We start from the raw sequence: 26,527 nt of genomic DNA on the forward strand, positions 1-26,527 counted from the left end.
CAGTTCCAATGGAAGGGGCCCAGTATCAAGCTGAGACAATAGGTCAGTAGGCGGTGTTTTTAGCAGTCTGATAGGGAAAGGGCACATTCCTCTCTGACCACTGGTAAAGGTTTAAGTATTTCTTCTCTGAGGAGATGGTCGATGTGGAGCACACCCTTCGTACTCCATGTGGTCCAGAGAAATGGTTTACCAGTGAAGCAGAGGGCTGTGTTATGCAACCCTGGCACATGCTCTGAAGTTGTGGTTTAGCCCTAAGAGTCTGTATGGGTCATCGGCAGGTGGTGGTTGATAGCACAGGAGCAATGGGTACGAGGTGCATGTGATGTATCATTCTATTTGCACCTACTCCAGCATTTCTACTGAGTGTTGTAGGTAAGGGATCAATTGCAAAAGGTGGAAGTCCAGGTTGTAAGAGGTCATGTGGGGAAGACGGAGGTCCCTAGCTTCTGTATCAGTACAGAGACCAGTAGCTCATATGAGCGGGCAGCACCCGCTTCATTTACATGACCTGCTTTCTGCCTCTATTCCCAAGAGAAGTGTGCAGGGATCCTCAAATGCAGCATGCTGAAGATGTACCACTATCATGTTCAGTTTTTGCACCTTACCTCAGTGGGAAAGGCTCAGGCATTGCCATTTGAGGAGGTCTCGCTTGGACGGTGTCCAGAGGGGAGCATCCAATGGTTTCCTCGGAAGCTAGGATAATGGAATTCTTTTGATAGACATCTCATGTCTCTTTGATGGAGGCATGCCTTAGACCGTCAGAAGGGCTCACATTTTCCCCAATTAATTTCATACCCAAAGATGCCCCAGAAGCTGTTTATGATGGATGTGGCCACTGATAATGAAGGATCAGAACAGGAGAGAAGGAGAAGTATATTGTCCACCTACAGTAGTGACTTTACTGTGGTGACCTTGATGTTTATGCCGGACACAGCTGGAGGATGGCAAATGGCCAGTGAAGAGGCTCCAGTCTGAGGAGGAGCAGGAAGGGGGAGCCCTGGCAGCTTTACTGTGTGCCCTGGTGTATCTGGAACATGTTTGAAAGGAAGCCACCACAGTGTACCTCTGCCATGGGTGAGTAAAAGAGGAGTCAGACCTTGGAGATGAAGTTGCTCCCTACGCCCATTTTGGTTGTCACTCAAATAGATTGGGCCACTTCACCCTATCGAATACCTTCTTCGCATTGAGAGAGAAAGCCAATTTCTCATCTGGGTCATGTGTGACATGTCATAAAACATGGACGAGGGTGCGTAATCAGTCCTGCAATGTAGGTCCAGGACATAGTTGACCTGGGACCCATGGATTAGTTGAGGTATAACCTTTCCGAACTGCATCAGCAAGATTTTGGCAAGAATCTTAAAGTCAACATTGATCAACTAAATTGGGGAGTAGTTGGTGCAATCCAATTGGTCCTTAATTTCCTTAGGGATAACTGCTATGGTAGCCTTTTTGGAGATCATTCCCAGACAGCCTTGGATTGTGACCTTATTGTATGACTGGGCCAATAGAGAGAGGAGAGTGGGGTTTATCCATTTTGTAGAACTCTCTGGGGAGCCCATGTACTCCCGGAGACTTACAGATGGGCAAAGCCACTATAAAAGTAGTCAATGATAGATGGGATGCCATGCAAGCAGGAAAGAAGGTATATTCCTTGTTGGAAGGGTGCAGTAGATGCCACACATCTACTAGCTTGTGGCCTGAGAAAAGATCAGTCAGGATGTCGGTCTCTGTGAGGTGTTCGGGCCTGTCTGTGGCCTGTGCAGTCCATGATTGGGTCCAGGGCCAAGTTCCTAAAAATAATTTCGTCAAAAATCATTAGTTTGGAAAATCTATCTAGAAAAGAAAAACGTTTAAAATAGCGTAGTTGGTACCTAGAAGGAAAAGCATTCATTAGTCAGTCAGGTTATAGCTACGTATCCGAGATAGATCAGCAACGAGTCAGACTTCGTCTCCAGGTCATTAGTCATCAGCAAGGCTCAGGCTCACAGAAGCAAGCCCAAGTTTCAGCACTTCGGACAGCATCTCCTGACGTCATCAACTTTCGCCCCTCCATTCTCCGCCCTCCGTTCTGATTTTCACCTCATGTCATGACTTTTTATTAGGGTCTCTCAGTCCGTCCTACAATTTGCCCATTGGTCAACCTTATCAGGGGTTATGACTCTAATCTATAATTTTTGTTTACCACTTGTCTACGTTATTTTGAAAGTCAAGTTCCTTTAACATGATTGGTTCTTCTGTTGATGAGAACATCATCCGGGTCTTCAGGTAACAAAATTGTTGCTCCCAGCTCTTAGTCTGTAGCTCCATTGTTCAAGTCCTGGGTAAGTACATTTAGCCTACTCTACACATAATTGTATCAATTTGTTCTGATTGTCTCTTGTCCGCTGGCGAGTTTGCAGTTTTCTCTTATCAGAGCTCATTGTTGAACTCTGTACAGCTCAAGGTTCTCCTCTCCAGTTCCAGTCTGCGGCAGCTCATCGCATCTCCATGTTTAAGCAGGCAAGGCCCAGAGCTGACTAGGCCTTTGGCTAAACTAAGAACGTATGGCATTACAAAACATAGATTATATTGTTAATTATGATATATTAATACAAAACTTTAAAACATTTCACATTATTTAGTACTGTTAACACAGATGGTAACCACTCCCCGTGGGCACATTTTACATATTACACGTTATTTTCATTTATTAATATTGTTCCTCTTATTAGTATGTATATGCAAATCATTAGCATATTCTCATATTACCATATCTGCTGCAACAGGGCTATGGTGCAGCAAGATCATGGTAGTAGTCCACCTACCATGGGGTGGGTGGATGACTCTCCTGCATGGCTTGTCAGTATTTTGGCCCTCTACCCAGTGTGACTTTTCAGGCTTAGGCCAGAACTGGGCCAGAAGCGTGACTGGTGAGGCTCCAGATAGAATGTAGATCCATCCTGCAGGGGGTCCAAAAGCCACTGTAGTCGTCACTGGAGTAAGAAGAGAAAAGAAGAAAGAAGAAGACACGGGCCATTGTTGAAGCAGATATGCTAATTAAAAATTATTAATGCATGTTTATGTGTTTTGATTAACAAAATGTTCATAGAGAAATTAATTATAGAGAAAATAATGTGCACGTTTGAAAATGTGCCCACGGGGAGTGGTAGCACTTATACAAATTTATACTAAAATGATTAAAAATGCGTGAAATAATGAAAATGTGTAATAATAATGTAGTAATGCACCATAATGAAATGTATAACCTATGTTTTGCATTATATCATAGAAGCTAACTTAGCTGAAGTTGTGGCTTACTTGCCAGGCCTCACGCAGAAGCCGAATGTCTAGCACACTGTAGAGAAGCTGGTGCATTTGAACTGACCGTGAACTGTGTGCTTAGCTAGAATTTTCTGCAATGTACCAACGGACAGGAGATGATGAAGTCAAATTGATACAATTATGTGTAGAGTAGGCTGATTGTACTTTCCCAGGACTCAAACAATAGAGACACTGACTGAAGAGGAAGATGCAACATTTTTGATACCTCAAGAACCGGATGATGAAGACATCGTACAGTGAACCAATCCATGAACTGAGAAAGACGAAATACTAGAACTCATTGATATGTAAAATAAAATGTATTGGGTAACGTCACATATGGAGAGCAAATTGACCAATTAATAATTAGGGGGATGGACTGGAAAACTCTAATAAAAAGTAACAACAAGGGGCTAAAACTTCAGATGCGAGGGGTGAATGCTAATGACATCAGAAGACGTGGTTTGAGATTCTGTCATTGGGCTCATGCTCATGAGAGCCTGATGCATTGCTGATTTATTGATGACCTGAAGACTTAGATTGACTTTGTTGCTGATTCATTTGGTGGATAGGTAGCTATGACAATGTGACTGATTAACCCTGTGCCTTTTCTTCTAGGTACCAACTGCGTTGTTTTATAGTTTTTCTTCCAGCAAGATGTTTTCCAAATTCATGATTTCTAAATTGTTTTCGCATGAAGTCCCATATGCTGATGCTAATCTGGTTTAGGTAGGGTTCTTTTGGGTGACGTTGACAGTGACAAATGATTGATGAAATGATTGCTGAACTCTGCTATTAATGTTGAAATATTCATTTATGTTGGCTTATGCTGAAGCTTTTGAGCACATGTTTTCTCAAGTTCTGATTAGATTGTGTTATTGGTGGTCGCTAATAAACTAATTCTGAGCTGATTAAATAAAGTTTGAGTTAACCGTATGCATTAGAATTGTAATTAATAGGGAAATAAAAATTATTAAACGCTTTATCGAGTTGTGATTATTCATGAAATGTTGTTATATTTGTCTAATAACTAGTGATTATCTGAGGAGTTATTGATTGGTTATATTGATCATTGATGACATTGGTCACTACATGGCTAAGATACTCCATGCGATCCAAAAGGTTCATCGGACTATACACGTCCCCTTGTAAGTTTACTTATTAAGGACCAGGCGCGTCGGCACCATCAATAGTCAACTCATTACTTGCCACATCCAGCAGTCCCAAAATTGTGTAAGCACTTCCAGCCAGAGGGGCCCGTTACAGGTGGAGGAAGTTGGTAGTGTCCAGAGAGGGCAGGGCCTAGAGTCCCAGATCTCATTTTGAGGTGGCTTGGCTTGGGCTGCAGGTTCACACCTCCTAGTTGTGTCTTTGAGACTCAGCCTCAGAGCTAGGGTAGGCTAGTCTGGAAGACTGTTCCTGTATTGCGCTCTCAACACGGTGGTGGACAGTGATGCTCATTACTGGGCTGAGGGCAGAGAATTGAATCGGGCATGGCTAGGGCTGCCACAGGCCTCCAGGCTTGCGCAGCACCAGAAGGATCAAACTGCTGACCCTCCTAGTGTCAGCCATCCCCAGTGCATTGAATGGTCTTATTTGACCTGCGGGGAAAGGAGTGGTTCAGCCTGCACACTCTGTAGGATCCCTGACTGCAGCCTGCCCAGCATCCAGCTCTGTGACTGGGTCACTCATGGCATACTGCGATTGCTGGTAAGGACTCCTGGGAGAGGTCCCGGCATATGAGAAATTGCCCCCTCATCAACAGATGGCTCTTGGTTCCTGTGGCATGGCAGGGGCCCAGGGTAAGTGGCGCCTTGTGGGAGATTTAGCAGGGTGCGGTCATCTTGGTCGGCACTTAGCTCCATCAGAACATGATTTTAAGACTGCTGCTCTATATCTGATTCTCTTCAAACACGAATATGGGAATTCCATTCTCACAGGCATGCCAACAATCCATCTTGAGCCTCTGAATCCTGGTCTCCATGCTGCAGGCCTACTTGTGCGCGCCATCAAACCTTATCGACCATGTCACTGCTACCTTCATATTCCTATATAATCTCCTGATTAAAGCAAGATGTTACTTCAATTGACATGTCTAGTGGTCGATTCTGCCACTGAACAATGTCTCTCTTACAGACTCACAATCTCGTGTCTTCTCTCTGAAGCTTACAGACTTCCCTCATTGAATGCACGGCAATAAAAAGCACACTCTTCCTCAGTCCTTCTCCGGATTCACTCCCAAAATCTGGAAATTGCTTCTTCTCATTCTCTGCCCTATTCCGCTATCATTGCGTTCACATACGATTAAAAACATATCCTTTTCAGCACGTTTTCACTCCAGCACACAATATACAATGTGCAAAGTAACATCAGACCCAACGGAGGAAGTAACAGTTTAATTCCTGAAGATGATGCTAAACCTTCTTTCTGTACAATGCTAGTGCTCTCTACGTCCGACTACTAACAGGTATCCCCAGACTTACCTTGTCCTCTTGAAGGTGGCTGTGCTTGTGACTGCAAGGTTATTTTCAGAAGCATACATCTCTGATCACTTTATGCCAGGTCTGATCCCCTTCAAATGGTTCCCTGATGAAGCCAGAGCAGATTTAAAATGACCCAAACAGAGCAAATTCACCATCTCCTAGGGATTATGTATTATTACCATTAGTAGTATTATTGGTGGTAGTAGTAGTAGTAGTCGTAGTAGTGAAAGTAAAAGTAATAGTAATGGTAGCGATGCTGGTAATAGTATTATCATTACTATAGTTACTACCAATTATATGATTATATGTATATATATATATATATATGTGTGTATATATATATATATATGTGTGTGTGTATATATATATATATATATATATATATATATATATACACGCATTTATAGTGTTTTGCAGCAAATTGCCAAACAATGCATTGTGCAAGAAATTCTTGTTTCTTTGTGAGGCAAACACGTTGTCATGTGAAAACATCGCCGTTCCTTTACTTTTTGGAAAAATAGGAGATTTTGGTGCATCTTTCAACACTATGCACCACTTACATTTACTTGAATTAGTTGCAAGTTGCAAATGCAGTTGTTATGGGAAAATGTGTTGGTGAAATGCGTGAATATCGACCAAATTATAGTTCTGTGTTCACCGCATTGGCATTGCCGATGCCATGGCCCTCCTATAGGAACATCCTTTTTCCCACCAGCTATTCACACACCGGCCGAATTTCCACAACTGCAAGTCCTAGCTATGGTGATGTAATCTGTCAATTATAATGCCTCTACCCGTGAACTTTGATTTGTGAGGGAAAATGTGTTTTTGTACACATACGTTGGACTTGAGAGAGCAATTCACCACGTTTCAGCAACGAGCATTTTCAGCACCGATTGATACTTTTGAAAGCGTATAATGCTGAGAATTTGTAATATTAGGTTACAGTTTGTAATTGCATCTCCCAATCGGTCTGATATCTATCCTACAGTGAAGACCCGACCAAATAATTCAAGAAATTACAGAATTTCATTTTTCATTTCAGAGAATCTGAATCGTTTCATGCATATTAATATTATCCTTCCAATAAAACATGCAACTGAGCTATTTAAAAAAAATCTAAATAATATGCATAACCGTTGAAGTTACTTGATGTGTTTGCAGCACGTTTAGGTGGTAAAAATGATGTAGAGCTAAATTCTTAGCATCAACAATTTTCTCTATTTTTAAGTGCTGCTACTAGAAACTTCTGCGAAATCGTTACAGGAGGAGGCACGTAGGAGCAGACTTAGTATGCAGCTACTTAGAATGCAGCTGAGGAAAAAAAGGTGCCTGCCAATACTCATCTCCTTTAGAAGGGCTGTGAAAACACCCTTTTGAAAGTAGCATATGGTGTGCAGAATTATCTCAGAAATCAATAAGTCCTTTCTGTGGGTATTGGCAATCATGCAGAAGGGCCTGCTAATTGGGGAAGGTGGCGTTTCAGTGCGTTGTGTTTCTAATATTTGCAATATAGTCATTGACTCAAAAAGTCAAATTTACAAATAGATGTTTAAAGTAATCTAACAAATGAACAGGAAATTACTTTCTGCTTTGTTTTAGCACCTTCAAATGACCATGTGTTTCCAACAACTAAGTTTAGAAAAACCTTGATGATACATTTTGGTACCCTTATTACCTGGACTTATTGAGCATACATGGAAAGAGGAATTATGTTATGTTGCAATAAATTGTATTATGCTATGTTACGTTGCGTTACTTTATGTTATATAATGTTATGTTGTGTTGTCAATCAATCAACCGGTATTTGTAGAGCGCAGCACCATCACCTTGGGGGTATCTAGGTCCTGGGGTGTGATGTCTTCATCGAAAAGTCAGGTCTTGAGTTTCTTTCTGAAATCCGTAGGGGAGGGTGCTGTTCCCAGATGGAGGAGAAGCTCGTTCCAGGTTTTGGCGGTGATGTAGGAAAAGGCACAGCCACCACTGCGGCTATGACGGATGTAGGGGCTGTACGCAAAGTCCAGTGAGGAGGAGTGCAGGTGTCTGGAGGGCTGATGGAAGTCAAGTCAGTGGTTGATGTAAGCCGGTCCTTGATTGTGTAGGGCCTTGTAGGCATGTGTGAGGGTATTGAACTGGCATCTCTTCTGGATAGGGAGCCCGTGAAGGTTTCTCAGCTGGGGGATGATGTTGGCCCATTTGGGGAGGTGCAGGATGAGTCTGGCTGCAGCATTCTGGAATCTTTTGAGGAGTTGGGTGGAGATGCCGGAGTAGAGTGCATTGCCGTAGTCAAGGTGATTGGTGACTATTTCCTGTGTGAAGGTCTTTCTGGTGCTGGCTGGTATCAAGTCGATGATTCTGCAGGGCAAGCGAAGGGTGTGGAAGAATGAGGAAGCGACTGCGTTGATCTGACCTCCCATGTCAGTTTGCTGTTAAGATTATGATGAGGTTGCGTGAGTGGTATGTAGGTGAGGGTGTGGGACCTAGTTCGGTTGACCACGAGCTGAGGCCCATATGGATGTGTTTCTACGAAAGAATAGCACTTCTGTCTTGGAGTTGAGTTTAAAGTAATTGGCTCTCATCCTGTTAGCTATGTTGGTCATGCCGTCACAGAAGTTTATTCTGGTGGTGGAGGGGTCTTCGGTGAGTGATAGGATGAGTTGTGTGTTTTTTCTGTGTAGCATATGATCTTGTGATGTTGAGACCGAGGAATCTGATGATGTCTGTGAGGATCCCCATTTATTTGAAAAGTACTCACTCATTAATGGTTTATGAGCACTAAGAGAATGGATAGGAATGTTGCAGAGCTTGATGAAAAGGTTTACTGAAGAAACAAATCTAAACACCCTGTCTGATGGATGTCAACCCACTGGGTAAAGAATTCCGATATCTGGCAGCTAACACAGAAAGAACTGTGATCCTAACCTTGCCAAATCTGGGAATAACCATTTAATTAACTGAAAAAGTACACATCTTGGTAAGACTCATGCATAAGAATATGATGCTGAATAAACTGTGTGGCATGAGCATTAATAGCATAATGGGCAGTGTATAATTTTTTGAACTGAATATGCTCAGAAAACAGTAGACAGTGAACGCAATAGAGAAAGAGATATGATAGTATTTAGTAGCTCCAAGAATTAACCTAACTGTTTGATTCTGAAGGACATGGATATGATTTAACAAGTAATCAGGACGGTTAAAATATAACAAGTTGGCATGATCCATCCTCGAAACAATATTGGCCAATAAAACTGATCTTGTTCCAGCATCAATAAAATAAGGTAAGCATTTCTGCTGGCCTGTCAAGTGTAAATAGCAAGTAGACACAACTGCCAAAAAATAGCACAAAATGGACAAACCTGAATATTTCCTTATGCAGAGGTCCCTAACGGTCTCTGTTGGGACTGGTAGATATCTCATTTTACTGTGTAACTAAGTATCTAGCAAAAGGTCCACTCTACCATTCATTCCCAAATGTTACACATGCAATGCTATAAATTTGCAGCTAACAAGACATCACCACCAAACATAACCAGGAGCAGGGTATCTTTGATATAAATGTAGAAAACAACAACCATAGAGTGAAAGAGTTTGGTAAGCTGTGCTCCATACAGATTAAGGAGATGTGGAGAGAGGGTGGAACCTTGTGGGACACAATGAGCACATGGAATATCAGTGGCAGCAAAGTTCAGTGGCCAATTATGCTCGAATGTTGAAGAATATCGTAACCATGCCACTTCAGAGCCGATAACCCAAGGTGATCTAAGTTGTTTCCTAAGGATTAAATGATCACCCATACTAAGATCATTACTGAGTCGAGATTGCTGATGATGGCTCCATGCAGGAGTCATATCTGTGAAATTCCCCTGACTCCGTGGAACTAATGATATGAGAAGAATAACTATACACAAAACTGTTTCATAACCTAACATTCTACCATCAGAACATGGCTACAGAAAATGCATCAAATTGCATGATATGAAAGGATACTTTATAAAGTGAATGATGAACTAGGCAAATATACGGCAATAGGGGGAGACTCCCTAGAAGGTGGAAGTAACATACATTGCACACTCACTAAACTGACACCTGGGGCCATAAATAAAGGGGTACACAGACATACCAGATAACCAGACTAGAGGGATACTCTTGCAGGGAAGTTGTTGTTTGACAACAGTTTGATGTTTAGTTTACCATTTTTTTTAAATGTCTCTTGATTGATTTCAAAATGTTATAATACCACAAATGCACACATTTCTGGTCCCACAATAGGAAACCTGTGCTGCTGACTGTCCTCATACACCGGAATTTAGTATTAATGCTGAACCTCCTTCTGTGATTGCTCAACAGGCCTTCCCATTCCCCCGGCAATCTTTTCTAAGCCTTTTGGCCAACTTGAGGGGTGGTGGGATATAGCATTGTAAAGGTAACAGAGATAAACCAATTGCTCAATGCAAACAGTAAATAGATAACATAAAGAAACAAATACATATGTGATGCCTTATTGCATCTGAACATTGAAGAATTCGATCAGGTAGCACTTCTTTACCTGGGGTTCTCTATTTTTTGATTCTCCTATGTTCTCCCCCTTTCAGGGCCATCACCTCTTGTCACCCTCCCATCTTTTTCATTAGATTCCAATAGACATTGTTCTCTCTTCCCTTTGTGTCCTGCTGGAACTCTGGGGTCCTTCACATCCCCTATCCTTCTCTTGGGAGGAGGGTCTGATGTGCAGCCTCATAGGCCAAGGAAGGGCCTCCCTGCTCAAAGAAATCCAGCAACTTCTCTCCTAGTCATTTGGGTAATATACGCATCCCACATTGTTGTACCCAGCATGTAGCCTGTCTGTTTACCGGAGGTTGTGATGGCTGTCTTTTTCGCTTTTGCCCATTTCATTAAGTCAACTCCAAGGGTAGCTCTGCTGCCTTCCATGCCACTGCAATGCAGCATTTGTAATGCTAAGATAATCATCCAGCATTCTAGTTTATGCACTTTGATCCTTGCATCGATCCCAGGAGGCAGAGTTCTGGCAGGGGGTCTAAGGAAACAAGCTTTAAAATTTCTGTCAGCACTGCCCTCCAAGCTGTCACTATTGCTGGCCATTGCCACACCATGTGATAAAAGTAGGCATCTGGTGTACCACACCTGGTGCACTTAGGGTCGGATTTAGAGTTTGCCAGACAGGGTTACTGAGTCACATAAGTGATGGATATCCCGTCTGCTGTATTACAATTCCACTCTAGCCTATGGAATTTGGAATATGGTGGACATTTGTGTACATGAATTAGTGAACTACCAAAATTCTTCCTTTAGCGGTGAAACCACTGTAATGCCACTTTTAAAATAATTTTAATTGCGAGAATGTCTTTTGGTTTACGTTCTGTTATGGGATTCCAGACAGCAGTACTACAGTAATACAACTTTTTTCAATGAGAAGCTGTGGGCAAGAGTCACAATGACTGTGCTGTAACATAATCATGTAGTACTTCTAGCATACTTCTGTATTCTCGGGCAAAGCCAGTAGTATGTCATGACCATTTCTTTTATGATTCAGGATTCAGGAGCACTAGAAGAGTCACACTTGTACATAGTTGCTTATTTGTGGATCCGATTTGTGGAAGTTGAACACATCTATGTTATCCCTATGTTATTGTGATAAAAATAGATCTTCAACACTACCTAACCACACCCACAATTTAGCCGTGCAATTGTTAGGAGTATGCAACCTACTAGACATGTACAGAGTCTTGTTAGGAGGAATAATGAGTGTTTACCCCACAGCCATCAATTCAAATCTGAGCTGAGTCAGGAAGAAGCACTGTAGCTCATCTTGTAGGCCTTATCGCACAGTGTCATCTTGCTCTTCTGTGTTTGAGAAGGTGCAGGTACTGCAGCTGACATACCTACTGTTTTGAAGCGCACAATTTTCTTGCACTCTAATAATTATTTCACCAAGCTGAATCCTCTCTATGCAGTTACTTTGTTTCGAATATGTTGCACCACGTTAAATTGCCACACAGTATTTGCCTTCTGCTGGTTGGAGAATATATGCAAGATTTCCAACCAGAGCTGCTTCCTCAATGCACATTGGGCCCAGTAGCACCGATTTTTGGTAAATTTTCATCATAGGACTTTGACCCGAAAAAAGAAAGGAAGCAAAGGGAGAAGGAAAGTTCAAGAGAAAGACAGAAAAATTAACCAAAGGGAAAGCAGAGATGAAAAAGAACCTGCGTGAGTGAAATAAAGGGCAGGAAGTCCAGGGCGGTGCATGTATCAGGGATTAAATGGAGTTAAGAGTCAGCAGCCTTGATATTCTGTAACCCTGACATTCAGCTGTGCTGGCAGCAGGCTTTTGAGAAGAACTTTGGGGTCTGCAACTTATTGTCTAGACTTAGGCACTGTTGTTTTAAGATTTTTGGTGATCCGGGTAATACAGATTTTAAGGGCTCTTGTCTGGAAAAACTCTGAATATTATTACCTATTTTCGGCTAATTCGGCCCTGTGTTCTGCCAAAAAAACTTTCAGAAATTGGGGTGAACCAAAAACAGTTGAACTAACCATTATCCTTCAGATGTCACTTAGAGAGCTGGAGGTACGCAGAGAGGAGAGAGGCTGGCATGCCGAAGGAAGTAGACAGAGGCAGGAGAGAGAAAGTCCATTTTACCGGGGAGGGGGGGCGGCGGAAATAGGGGGCTCTGGGCCTTTGCCCACTTTGGCAATGTCTTAAAACGTCTCTGAACGTCGGTACTGCATCACAGGCATAACCTGCGTTTCTACATTAAGGCATTTGTATTCTGGAGACAGGACTGTCTAAGATCCTCTCTGATGGCATCACCTATGGCTCCGTTTGATCGCCCTTCAGTTTTTGTGGATTAGAAAGAGGTTTGATTCCTTCCATCATCAACGTTATTATCACCCCCCCCCCCCCCACAATTTTGTCGGTAAAACCTGTTGAAATTGACCGGTGACAAGTGCCAGTTAAAGCAGACGCGTATGGAACTATGTGCAACGTGTGAAGCTATATGGAATAAACTCATTTTTCTGGACCTTAGGCCACGTTTTTTAAATTGAACATCGGAATCTGAGGTATTTACTTCATCAAATAAATACCTAAACCAGTAGTGTCGTTATTTCGGTAGTAGTCCCCTCTTCCCCCCACTTGTGTTCATGCCGCAGTAGAAGCTACAGTGTTGAAAATCTGCATTGTGATTGGTTGTACAGGCATCCTTTCCTATTTTTGGTGTGAGTTCTCAGCCCCAACCTGTCAATCAAAAATGTGTACAACAAATGAGAAGGCAAGTGAACTCTACTCTGATTTTAGAAATCCTGGGGTTCGTCATGTCTTCGCGAAAAATCAGAGTGCAGCTTAATGTCGACATGTTCAGTCAGAAAAGCATCGATGAAGTGTGACTGAAAAATGCAAAAACAGCTTAAGGTCGCGGCACCGTGTTATACCTTGCGATTTCTTTATAGGGGAAAGAAAAGTTAGCCATGCTTGCAGGACTTATGCGCTTTGTATCAATGCAAAGTGATGAAGTAGTTAATTGTGCACTGAGAAAATCTTAACTTGGTTAATAAATTCCTTTCCTCTTAGCCCCGCCCCTAGCTCCACCCCAAACTCCGCCCAAAACCCCACCCTCAGGCTTAATTTGGTGAGTACCTGCACTTATTTTTCCCATTTGAAACACTGGTAATACTAAAAACCAAGCTCAATATTCTGATGGACTGAACATTTTCCGAATATTGTTTCATGGATGGAATATACCGCCCCTTAATAGTGTGCCAGATATGATGAAACTCGCTGAACTGTATTATTGCATGTCCTTGATTTCATATGTTTATTTTTAGGCACTGATGCATTTGAAGAAATGCATGGTTTCGTTGGATTTGGGTTCATGCTTGAATTTTGCCACCTCCTCTTTCTTAAACCATGCTATAAGTATTACTTCTGAGACGTGGAGTTAGAAACTCCTTGCTACTTGAGAATAGACAAAAACCCTGAGCATATGTTGGCATAGTCAGACGAGTACTTAATTTGTGCTTGCTGTTTCCGGTGCGGAGCACCAACACTTATTTGTGAAGGTCAGCATTATTTTTCTGATTCAAGCTTTTCTTGCGAGCAAAAGACACACATGGGAAAGCCGGAGGAAGAGACAAACAAAAAAGCATCACTATTGGAGAAAGCTGCAGGAGTGAGCTAAAGGGGCAGAGGGTGGCTTTAAATGGATTGAAGAGGCCCGACATGGCTTCAGGATTACGCTGCCTCAGTATTTCGTGTTCGCACATTCAATTGCAGCAGCTTCGTGTTTCAGAGGGCTTTGTGCACCGGCACGTTTTTATTTACAAATTAAGCACTGTGTCAGACACTCAGGGCCATATTTATACTTTTTGACGCAAAACTGCGCTAACGCAGTTTTGCGTCAAAAAAATTTGCGCCGGCTAACGCCATTCTGAAGAACCATGCGGGCGCCGTATTTATTCAATGACGTTAGCCGGCGTTAGCCGCCGGCGCTGCCTGGTGTGCGTGAAAAATAATGACGTACACCAGGCAGCGCTGGCGTAGGGGAATATGGAGCTTGGGCGCCCAAAAATGGGGCAAGTCAGGCTGAGGCAAATTTTTCGCCTCAACCCGATTTCTGCCATTTTTTTCGACTCCCAACCCCCATTGAAATGACTCCTGTCTTAGCAAAGACAGGAGTCATGCCCCCTTGCCCAATGGCCATGCCCAGGGGACTTCTGTCCCCTGGGCATGGTCATTGGGCATAGTGGCATGTAGGGGGGCACAAATCAGGCCCCCCTATGCCACAAAAAAATAAAAAATAAAATACTTACCTGAACTTACCTTAATGTCCCTGGGATGGGTCCCTCCATGCTTGGGTGTCCTCCTGGGGTAGGCAAGGGTGACAGGGGGGGTGCCTGGGGGCATGGGAAGGCACCTCTGGGCTCCTTCCGAGCCCACAGGTCCCTTAACGCCTGCCTTGTCCAGGCGCTAAAAAACGGTGCAAAAGCGGCTGGATGTCATTTTTTTTGACCCGCCCACTCCCGGGCGTGAATTTTGCCCGGGAGTGTAAATACGGCGCACATGCCTCGGAGTCATTTTTTTAGACGGGAACGCCTACCTTGCATATCATTAACGCAAAGTAGGTGTCCACGCTAAAAAATGACGCAAACTCCATGGACTTTGCCGCTAGACGCGTCTAACGCCAAAGTATAAATATGGAGTTAGTTTTGCGTCGGAATTGCGTAAAAAAAAACGACGCAATTCTGGCGCAAACAGAGTATAAATATGCCCCTCAGTGTAGGAAATGTCTGCACGAAACTAGTTCGATTGGTAATATTTTGGCTCAGTCTTGAAATCTTGCGGTATGAGTTGTAAAGCTACATTATGTCGACATAATAGTGTTTTCCAACTATGTAACGTACTTTGTGTTCTCAGTATTACTTCCAGGAGCAGCATAATAATTGTGTCTGTATTCATTCATAAGGTATATCTGTGATAATAAAATGCACATTTATCTTTGCTTTCAGGGAGGAGCCGAGCACAGCATTCCGGTAGTCATTTCAAAAATTTCCAAAGAGCAAAGAGGTATGTGTACTAAAACAAACCACAAAAAAACACATGCTACATTGACACGTCTGTGAGGTGGGTGGAAACGGAAACACGTTACAATTCTGAAGAATATTGTGTAACGTCACGTGTACACACAGTATTGAGCAGAGCAGGTAAACACTTTATTGCCACGAAATTGTAGAGTTTGTCAAATACATTTTTATTGAAATAGTGTTGCAAATTAACCTCCCAGAAATCTTTTTTTTACACAAACAGATGAAGGTATACAACCCAGAAGCTCATTTTAAAGGACTATTCCGCCGGGAAACCCTCAAAGCAGGCACCATATTACCTCAAGGATGAAAACAAATATTTTTTTAAACCGTTTTTCTCTACTGAGGACGTTCGAATTGAGCGTGTTTCTTTAATTCTTATTTATATCATTATCACCTTCACATCGTAATAGCTTTTACTTTGCCCAGAACAAAGCTTGCTTTTTACACAATGTATTTGAGGGTTGCCCCGAATACCTTAATTTAGAAAATATTAGATGTAAATAACTATTCAACATATTGAAAAAAATCGTGTTTTGAAACATCACCAATTGGAGAAAATGTACAAATTATAAAAATGAACGGAGCCCAAATAAAACCTATTCCTTTACAAATATGTCGACTGCTTCACAAACTTAAAAACACAAAGGCTGCTTAAAAAACCAGAATCTTTTGCAGGATGTGTACAAACCCTCGAAAGAAACACCAATTCAGTCCAAGTAAATAAAACACATACGGAAGAACCAGAGAAAACATGTCGGCTGTCAACACCAACACTAAAACTAATTAAAATAATTAAACACCCGTTCGAATCTTTGCGAACAACTCTCTCTCTATCTTTTTACTAAATTTAATACTTCCCGCTATTCAGAAAAAGAAACCATGGGGTGTTGGGTTCACCAGAAAACGTAATTTCCTTGTTAGTACTAAAAGCAAAAACATACAGAATTTAGCATTCCGGGGGGCAAGCAGGATGTGCAGCTTCTAAGAAAGGCTGCTGGTCACTTGGCTGGAAAATCACCAAAGGAACTAAATCATTGTTCCCAGTTGTTGGATCTGTTGTTACTGTCTGTGGATACGGATTGTGTCATATGGTGGTAGGAGATGATCTGTGGCTGGGACTCTAGACATAATATTCATAAACAGAAAGCATGCTCGTCCTAAAGAGGACAATAGAACAGTGTCTGAAATGGCAGACAAAAGTGACATCAAAGAAAATAAAACAGTACTCAAATTGGAAGCATCATGAATAAAACGAATACAATTAAGAACGACTCGTAATGCATACCATATCATCATAGAGATGTGTGTGTTTATATATGTGTGGGATGTTATAAATTGCTTTGCATTTTGAGATTGAAACTTTCTTTTCGAAAGGAATGCAGAGTACACTATTAACGTGGATGTGATGAACATGATTGTGAAAGCTGGAGCTGAAGTGTCATGAGGCAGTTGAAAAATTCGAATTTTGTTCAAAAGAGAGTTATTTTCAAGATCTCATATTGAACATATGCAGTGAACATGCTGCAAGATTGTTTTCTATACACCCAGGGGCTTATTTACAAGGCCTTTGGGCCTCCAGTGTCACTTTTTGTGACATGCTGGCGATGCATAGTGCAGGCCCATCTCTACAAGGTCATGCAAAGATACTATGGGCCAGATTTATAAGGCCCAAGAGACTCCATGCGCCACATCAGCGTAATTTTTTTAATGCTAGGTGGCTCAATGAGGTAAAAATCGACACGCTATGTTTACAAAGTGGCACAATGCACGCTTTTTGCCACTTTGCGACCCCTTGCGCCGCATTATGCATGCACCAGGCATAATGTATGCAAATGGGCCATTTGGGTGCTTGGGGGGCCAACAAAATCATGTAATGAAATCTATGAGATTTAATTGCACCATTTGTGGTGTCATTTTTAATGCCTGCTCAAAGAAGGTGTTAAAAGGACACACCTATTGAAATCAATGGGCCTCCTTTCACATTGCTCCACTAGCATCAAATTTGTAGATGCTAGTGGAGCAGAGAGCCACAATAGCGTCAAATATTTTGATGCTATTGGCCTAACGTGCACCATGGTACACTGTATTGCTAGATACAGCACACCCATGGTGTCGTTAGGTGGTGGTGCGGGTCGCAAGAAATCTGGCACATCAGAACTGATGCGCTGGATTCTTGTAAATCTAGGCCTTTGTGTGGCTTTTCATGGCCTTGTAGATATGGTGTAAGGCATCGCAGCGCAAGTCACTGCACTGCTTTACATTGTGTCAAGGAGTCACTTCATAGGTGTTGCCATAGATTTTTCCAGGCAACATCCATGGGTTTTGACACATTCCCAGATTTACACGAATCTGTAAACCTGTGAATGCTTCAAAATCTTACGCCTTCCCAGGGGAGGTGCAACAGGGAGAAATATCTTCATTTCTCCTTGTTGTCTCCCCTTTCTATGTGTGCTGCTTTTTGACTGTCTAGAATAGACTGTCAGAGTGGAGTAGACTATCTTAGAATGGAGTAGAGTGTTGTGGAGTTGAGTGGTCTAGAGTGTTATAGAGTGGCATAGATTGGCATACAATGGAGTGGTGTACAGTGGATTAGGAAAGTAAAGTGGAGAAGTGTGTCATAGGGTATAGTGGAGTAGAGAAGATTGAGATGCCACAGAGTGGAGTAAAGTGGCATAGAGGAAGTTGTGCCAAGTGCAGTAGAGTGTCATAGAGTGGAGTAGCATAGACTGGAGTAGAGTGGAGTAGAGTGTCACAGACTGGCATGTCTTAGATGGGAGTATTGTATAGTGGAGTGGTGTAGAGTGAACCAGTGTACACTAGAGTGATGGAGTATAGAGTGGAGTGGCCTGGAGTGGCATAGACCGGAGTAAAGTCTCATAGAGTGGAGTGGTGTAGAGTGGAGTGACACAGAGTGGAAGGTTGTGGAGTGGAGTAGAGTGGATGGCATAGAGTGTTGTACAATAAGGTGGCATAAAGTTTAGTGGTGTAGAGTCGAGAAGACTGAAGTAAAGTGTTATAGAGTGGAGTGGCATGTAGTGTTGTAGAGAGGACTGGAGTGATGTAGAGTGGAGTGGCGTAGTGTGAAGTGGCATAGAGTGGAGGGTATAGGGTGGAAGAGAATAAAGTGGAGTAGCATGGCAGAGAGTGTCATAGTGTGGAGAGGCGTGCAGTGGAGTGGTGTAGAGTCAATTGTCATAGAGTGAAGCTGCATAGAGTGTAGTAGAGTTTTGTAGTGCGGAGTGTTGTAGAGTGGATTGGAGTAAAGTGGTATAGAGGGAATCTCTCAGAGTGAAGTGGATTGGCATAAAGTTAAGTGGTGTATGGTAGAGTAAAGTGTTATACAGTGGAGTTTCATAGAGTGAAGTAAAGTGTTGTAGAGTTGCACAGAGTAGAGTGTCATAGTATGGAGTAGGGGGGCTTAGTGTAGAAGTTTGTAGTGTGAAGTGGCACAGAATGGAGTAATGTGTCACAGACTAGAGTGGTGTGATGTAGAGTAAAGTGGAGTGGCATAGAGAAAAGTGGAGTGGAGTAATGAGTCATCGAGTGGATTGGTCGTTGAGTGGGTAGAGAGTAGTAGAGTCACAAAGTGGACTGGCGTGGAGTGGACTGGTATAGAGTGGAGTTGAGTGGCCTAGAGTGAAGTGACATAGTACATCATAGAGTGGAGTGGCATAGAGTGTGATAGAGTGGAATAGAGTGTTGTAGGGTGGAGTAGGGTGTGGTAGAGTATCATAGAGTAGAGTGGATTAGGGTGGAAGAGTGTAGAGTGGAGTGTTATAGAATGGCATAGCATAGAGTGGAGTAAAGTGTTGTAGAGTGGCATAGAGTGGAGTAGCACAGAGTGAAATACAGAGTCATAAAGTAGAGTGGCGTAAAGAATGTAAAGTGTCATGGAGTGTCATAGAGTGGAGTGTCATAGAGTGATGCAGCATTGAGTAAGGTGGAGTAGAGTAGAGTTGAGTGGAGTGGTTTAGAGTGGAGGGGTGTGCAGTGGAGTGGAGTTGGGTAGAGTGGAGTGGCATACCGTAGAGTGGAGTAAAGTATCATTGAGTAGAGTGGTATAGCATGGAGTGGCATACAGTAATGTAGAGTGGCATGGAGTGTCGTAAAGTGGAGTGTTGTGGAATGGAGTGGCATAGAGTGTAGAAGAGTGGAGTGGCATATAGTGGAATGTCTTTGAGTGGAGTAGAGTGGCCTAGAGTAAAGTGGCATAGAGTGGTATAAAGTGGAGTAGAGTGGAGTGGCTTGGAGTGGCATCAAGTTAGTGTTGTGGAATGTTGTAGAGTGCATTGCTGTGGAGTTTAGTGTCGTCGGGTGCAGTGTTGTGGAGTGGCGTAGATTGGAGCAGTGTGAAATGTGTTCTAGCACTTTGCCATTACTGACAACACATTTTCAATTGAACTAACCATTACATTTGCACATACAGTTTTACTGATAAAAGTATACAGTTCACAAACTATACTGTGTTAAAATGGCATCTGTTAGAGCTGGCATCACTGGCGTGATCTTCCCTGTCTTTTCTGCCTCTGTTTCCCCTGTTTTGGATGTGTGTTGGACTCTGTCTCTACTGTTTTTGTTACTCTGGGCACTTAACCACTGCTGACCAGAGCTAAAGTGCAAGTGTTCTCTGTGTACATTGTATGTGTCATTGGCTTTTCAATGATTGGCATATTTGATTTACTAGTAAGTACCTAGTAAAGTGCACTAGAGGTGCCCAGGGCCTGTAAATCAAATGCTACCAGTGGGCCTGCAGCACTCACTGATTGTGCCACCCACGTGAGTAGCCCTGTACACGTGGCTCAGACCTCCCACTGCAGTGTGTGTGTGTGTGCAGTTTTAACCTGCCAATTCGACCTGGCAAGTGTACCCACTTGCCTGGCCCAAACCTTCCCTTTTTATACATGTAAGGCATTCCCAAGGTAAGCCCTAGGTAGCCATTTGAGGAAGGTGCAGTGTATTTTAAAAGTGGTACATGTGCTCATGTGTTTTACATGTCTTAACAGTGAAATACTGCCAAATTCAGTTTTCATTGTTGCAAGGCCTGTCTCTCGCATAGGTTAACATGGGGGCCGCCTTTAACCATCTTTTAAGTGCTTGGAGTCTGGTGTCCCTGAATCACAATTGAAAAATATATATTTTAGTGAAGCTGGTATTTAGATTGTTAGTTTGAAAATGCCCCTTTTAGAAAGTAGGCATTTTTCTTGCTTAAACCATTCTGTGACTCTGCCTGTTTGTGGATTCCCTGTCTGGGTCAGACTGACAGTTGGGCTGTTTGTGAATCTCCTCTAGGCAGTGGCACAAAGGGAGCTGGGGTGTAGCCTGTCTATCCTGATGAGCCATCTGAGCTGGGCTGTGCCTGCCCTCACACAATGCAGTCTCCAACCCCCTGGTGTGTGTCTGGGGCCAGGCCTGGGCAAGGTAGGATCTTGTGAACAACAGAGACTTTCCTTTGAAGTTTGCCTACTTCAAAGGCACAAAGGGGTATAAGTAGTGGACCCAAAACCCCAGACTTTAGCTTACTTCAAGGATTCAAGAGGAACCTATGCCAGAAGAGCTGAAGAGCTAAGGAGCAGTGTTGCCCCTGCCTGTGACTGTGCCTTGTTGGGCTATCCTACAGTTACTGCTTCTGCCTTGAAAGGGTACAAAGACTGGAATTTGTAGTGCATTCCTGCTTGAGAGGCATCTCCAAGGGATTGGACTGAGCTTGCCTCCTGTTTTTGAAGCCTCAGGGACAGCAAAGGCTTCACCAACGAGTCCCTGAATCTGCCTGTTGATAACTCTAGCTTGTCAGTGGGTGCCATTCCAGTTCCTGGGGCTCTGAGAGAGAATTTCTTGTCAAATCTCAGTGAAGTAACATCAGACAACGCCATGCGACTTCGTAAGGATGCCTCTGCATGGAACCCTTGACGCCGCCTGCACCTGAAGCCGTGGACCTTGCAGAAGCATGACGACTCCACTGACATCGTAGGCCCCACGGCACCAACGCCGCTGACATCCCAAGAACTCGCAAGATCGGAGTCACGTAGTCCCGACGTTCATAACACCCGACTCCGTCGCAGCACCTGTGACCCTGGGATGTGACTTGACCCCATGAGGTCACCCCGTACCATTGTGACTTCACCGGACTTCGACTTTGCTGGAAGTGCATAGGGACCAATTCCTCGCAACTGACACCGCTTCACCTCCACAGCAAGGACCTGATGCCTCTTTGTGACGCCTCCGCTCCTTCGCCCTTGCAGCACCGGAACCGATGTCGCATTAGATCCAGTGACGCCTCCCTCCCGACTCCGTGCACCATCCTGTTTTCCACACCTTAGCTACGATACTGTACCTGGGGGTCCGTCTGACTCCGTAAATGACACCAGTGGCGGCACATTGTGGGAAACAACTCCATCACAATGCTGCTCAACATCAAATTAAAGCATTGGTGCTTCTAGGCACTATTTTTGTGTTTTTACTTGCTAAAGTCATATTTGTATGCTGTGGATTTTTATTGTATTTGGTCTTGTCTACTTAGATAAATATTTACTTTTTTTCTAAACCTGTGTGGTGTCCATTTTGTAGTATTTCACTGTATTACTGTGTGTGTTGGTACAACTACTTTACACATTGATTCTGGGTAAAGCCTTTTTGCTTGTGCCAAGCTACCAAGAGGGTGAGCAGGGGTTAACCAGGTGTGTTTCTCCTTTGCCCTGACTAGAGTGAGGGTCCTTGCCTGGACAGGGGGCAACCTGACTGCCAACCAAAGACCCCATTTCTAACAGCATTGCCTAGTGTATTTTTTTTTTTATAGTATTAAAATATTTGTTTTCACCACACTTTAGGATTACAAAAAATGTGCTTCATTTGTGCTACTTGATTCTGGTATATTCTGAAATATTTGCACAGTTCATTATAGACATTTACGTCTCGATTGGTCCTAGAAAAGTACCTTTCCTTTCCTATCTCCAGTACTCAGCAAGATTTTTTTACATAAATTGTTTCACTTTGAAGTTAGAGAAAGAAAAATAAACCCCAAGCTCCATCAGACTACAGAGCGTGACATTTGATCTCTGTCTTTGAATGTACAGCAAAAGTGATAAGATAAGAACAATATTTAAAAGCCTGTTTATAGAAAGTGAGCACTCATGGAAGAATACAATTAGCAGTCATAGAGATGGTGAACAGGCTGTGGTGCATGGCAGAGACAAAGACATGCTGGACAGCCTAAACTAATAAACCCATCAAATAGAAAGCAGGCACATGTGAGATACAAACCACAAAGCCATTGGTAAGCAATGGGTGGAAGACATTCCATGGGAAGCTTTCAGAATGTCACCAAGAAGTATTTTTTTGCAACCAAACAGCTTCTCTCTCTGGTAGAATTTGAACTAAACAGAACATGGGATACACTTGTATTGTTTCTTTTTCATTGCAATGGAAGATGCATGGAGGAATGGAAGAGGAGATTGGTAAGGACTAATAGAAAAGCAGAAGTGGAAATAATTATCCTATGATTAAGAAATGTAATATTCTATATAAAAAAAGCCTTGTCACCCAAGGGAACAGTGAGTGAAATCAGTCAGAGCTGAGGCTATTGAGGTAAAACTTTATGGCCATGAAGTGGGTCTGTCCCATTAAAAGGGAGAGCAAACAGATTCAATAGACCAGAGAAAGAGAAAGCTACACATTTCCCAAACAATTCTTTGCAGAGTGCATTTGTTAGACTGAAGAAATAAAAGTAAAAGGAATAATTCAACAAGTCCAGTTTCAACAAGAAGAACTCTTAAATTTTCATTTTTGACAGGAAGCATTTCATCTCTAGGTCTATTATTTGTTCCATTGTTTCTCAATTCTATTGCTATTGCTTGCTCTTCTTAAGAACAGCGTATACAGATCTTGGCTCCTTGCCTTAGCTACTGGAATTGTCATTTGGCCATACCCCCAGCTGTTCACTAGAGTTGTGAGAAGTTTGTATAATTTACTTTCATATAATTAGTTGAAGTTTTAGCAGAATTAAGCATAATTAGGAAAAATACAAACCCACCATTCAGTGCTTTATTTCAGCTTAAAATTCATCCTTGCATTGGTTTTTGACATGAGAAAGCACAACTTACTAAAAAAGTGTGAAAACAAAACCACCACGAACAACTGCTTGCACTCTGTTGCTCACATGGATTCACAGTGAATTTTTATAGTGAATGGCGCATTCTACTGCACTCTATGACACTGACTGAAAGTTGTTTTCACTTTGTCACACACAGAGTGGACAACCAGTGCTGCAGCTCTAATGTGTACAGCAAGCCTTACATGACCAGGTACCATATAGTAGGGGTTTTGAAGTAAGTCAACACATACCAATTGGGAGTGTAGTTGTGTCATGTATGGTGGAGTTGCATAGAGTGGAGTAGAGTGTGGTGTTGTATGGTGCAATACAGTGGAGTAAAGTGTTGTGCAGTTGAGTAGAGTGTAGCGGAGTCCAGTGGAGCGGTTTAGCATAGGGTGGAGTTCTGTGTTGTAGAGTAGAGTGGCGTGGAGTGGCCTGGCATAGCATATAGTGCAGTAAAGTGTTGTAGAGTGGAATGGTGTGTCATACAGTGGATAGGACTGGCATGTTGTAGAGCATTGTAAAGTGTTGCAGAGTACAGTAGAGTAGTGTGCTACAGAGTGACTTACAGTGTTGTACAGTGGAGTGGCCTGGAGTAGAGTGCGAAACAGTATGGTACAGGGTCATGGCATAGACTTGAGTGGCATACAGGGGAATAGCTTACAGTGGTGTGGTGTGGAGTGAGATAGGGTGGACTAGCATATAGTGGAATAGTGTATACAGTATATTGGAGAAGGGTAGAGAACAGTGGTGTAGAGTAGAGAGGCTCACAGTGGAATTGTGTGTGGTAGAGTAGTTTACAATGAAATACCATAAAGTGGAGTATTGTTGAGTGAAGTAGCATACAGTGGAATGGCATGGACTGGAGTGGTGTGAACTGGAAAACCATACAGTAGAGTGGCTTACTTTGGAGTGGTGTAGAGTGTAGTGGTGTACAGTGGAGTAGCATACAATGAAATAGCATACAGTGGAGTGGAGTAGATTGGAGTTGCATATAGACAAATAACATATAGAGCAAAAGTGTACAGTGCCATGGCATAGAGTGTGGTACAGTGGAGTGTTGTACAGTGGTGTTGCATACAGTGAAGAGCCATACATTTGAACAATGTATAGTGTAGTTTCGTAGAGTGGTGTGGCATACAGTTGAGTGGTGTAGAGTGTAGCGGCATATAGTGCAATGGCATAGAGTGGTCGACGTAGAGTGGAGTGGCATAGAGTGGAATAGCATATAGTGGAGAGATGTACAGTGGGTAGCGTACAGTGGAGTGGAATAGAGAACAGTGGAGTAGCTAGAGTGGAGTAACATAACCTGGAGTAGTATACTGTGGAATGTGTGGGGTAGAATATAGTGCCATAGAGTGCAGAGTGAAGTACAGTGAAATCATGTATAGTGGATTGGGATACAGTGGTTTGGCATAGAGTGGAGTGGCATTGAGTGAAATAGCATACAATGGAGTGGAGTGACGTAGACTGGAGTGACGTAGAGTGGATTAGCATAGAGTGGAGTGGTGTACAGTGGAGTGGCATACAGTTAAATAGCATGTAGTGCAATGACGTTCAGTTGAGTGGTGCAGAGTTGAGTGGGTACAGTGAAGTGAGGTAGAGTGTAGAGGCATGCAGTGCAATAGCATAGAGTGGAGTGGCATACAGTGGAGTAGTGTAGAGTGGAATAGCGTATAGTGGGATGACAGACAATGGAGTGGAATAGAGGAGTGGATTAGCATAGAGTAGAGTGGCATAGACTGGAGTGGAGTAGAGTATAGCAGCCTATAGTGGAGTGGCAAAGAGTGTAGTGGCATAGATTGGAATGGTGTAGAGTGGAGTAGTGTAGAGTTGGATGGCATAGAGTGGAGTGGTATAAACTGGAGTGGCATCAACTGGAGTGGTGTGGACTGGAATGCTTTACAGCAGAGTGGTGTACAGTGGAGTGGCATATTATGCAGTGGTGTAGAATAGCATACAGTGGAATAGCATACAATGGAGTGTGGTAGAGTAGAGTTACATAGAGTCAAATAGCATAGAATTGAGTGGCGTTGAATGTAGAGATATACAGAGCAATAGTGTATAGTTGCATCATGTAAAGTAGAGTGTGGTACAGTGGAGAGCTGTACAGTGGTGTGCCAGAGAGTGAAGTGGTAGAGAGTGGCATAACGTACAGTCTAGTGTACAGTGGAGGGCCTACTGTAGAATGGCATACAGTGGAATGCCAAAGATTGGAGTGGTGCAGAATGGACTATGGTAGAATGTAATAGCGTACATTGGAGTAGCATACAGTAGAGCGGCATAGAATGTAGTGGCATACAGTTAACAGCATAGAGTGGAGTGATGTAGAGTGTAATAGCATTGAGAGCAGTAGAGTGGAGTGGTGCAGAGTGGAGATGTGTACAGTGGAATAGTGAATAGAGAAGTAACATAAACTGGAGTGGCCTACAATGGAGTGGTGTAGACTGGAGTGGCATAGACTGGAGTGGGGTAGAGTATAGTGGCCTAGAGTGGAGTGGCACACAGTGGAATAGCGTATATTGTAGTGATGTACAGTTGAGTGATGTAAAGTGGAGTGGCATAGAGTGGAATAGCATAGGGTGGAGTGGCATAGAGTGGAGTAGTTTAGAATCGAATAGTGTAGAGGTGAGTGGCATTGAGTGTAGTTGCACACAGTGGAGTAGCATATAGTGGAGTGGTGTAGAGTAGAGTGGGATACAGTGAAGTATTGTAGAGTGGAGTGTCATAAAGTGGAGTTTCATACAGTGTAATAGCATACAGAGGAGGGGTGACGAGTGGAGTATCATTAAGTGGAGTGGGGTAAAATTTCATAGCATACAGTAGAGTAGCATATATTGGAGTGGCGTACAGTACAGTGAGGTATAGTGCAGTGGAAAAAAGTGGGATAGGGTAGAGTTGAGTGGTGTACTGTGGAGGGGCATAGAGTGAAATAGCATAGAGTGGAGTGACAGAGTGGAGAGACGTAGAGTGGAACAACATAGACTGGAGTAAAGTATAGTGGTGTGGCACAGACTGGAGGAGAGTAGCACAGAGTTGAGTGGCTTACACT

At 43.0% G+C, this 26,527-nt stretch overlaps 1 protein-coding gene across 2 annotated transcripts in view; it reads left to right on the top strand.

Annotated features, from left to right (window-relative positions):
* Positions 1-26,527, top strand: part of SNTG1 (syntrophin gamma 1) — a 3,232,656-nt gene that overhangs the window by 1,714,803 nt on the left and 1,491,326 nt on the right. For both annotated transcript variants that reach the window (XM_069218895.1, XM_069218893.1), the window contains one exon: positions 15,312-15,369. In XM_069218895.1, the coding sequence (XP_069074996.1) occupies positions 15,312-15,369 (58 nt within the window). The remainder of the gene's footprint in view (positions 1-15,311; positions 15,370-26,527) is intronic.

The sequence above is a fragment of the Pleurodeles waltl genome, chromosome 2_2, assembly GCF_031143425.1.
Source record: "Pleurodeles waltl isolate 20211129_DDA chromosome 2_2, aPleWal1.hap1.20221129, whole genome shotgun sequence".
Lineage (NCBI taxonomy): Eukaryota > Metazoa > Chordata > Amphibia > Caudata > Salamandridae > Pleurodeles > Pleurodeles waltl.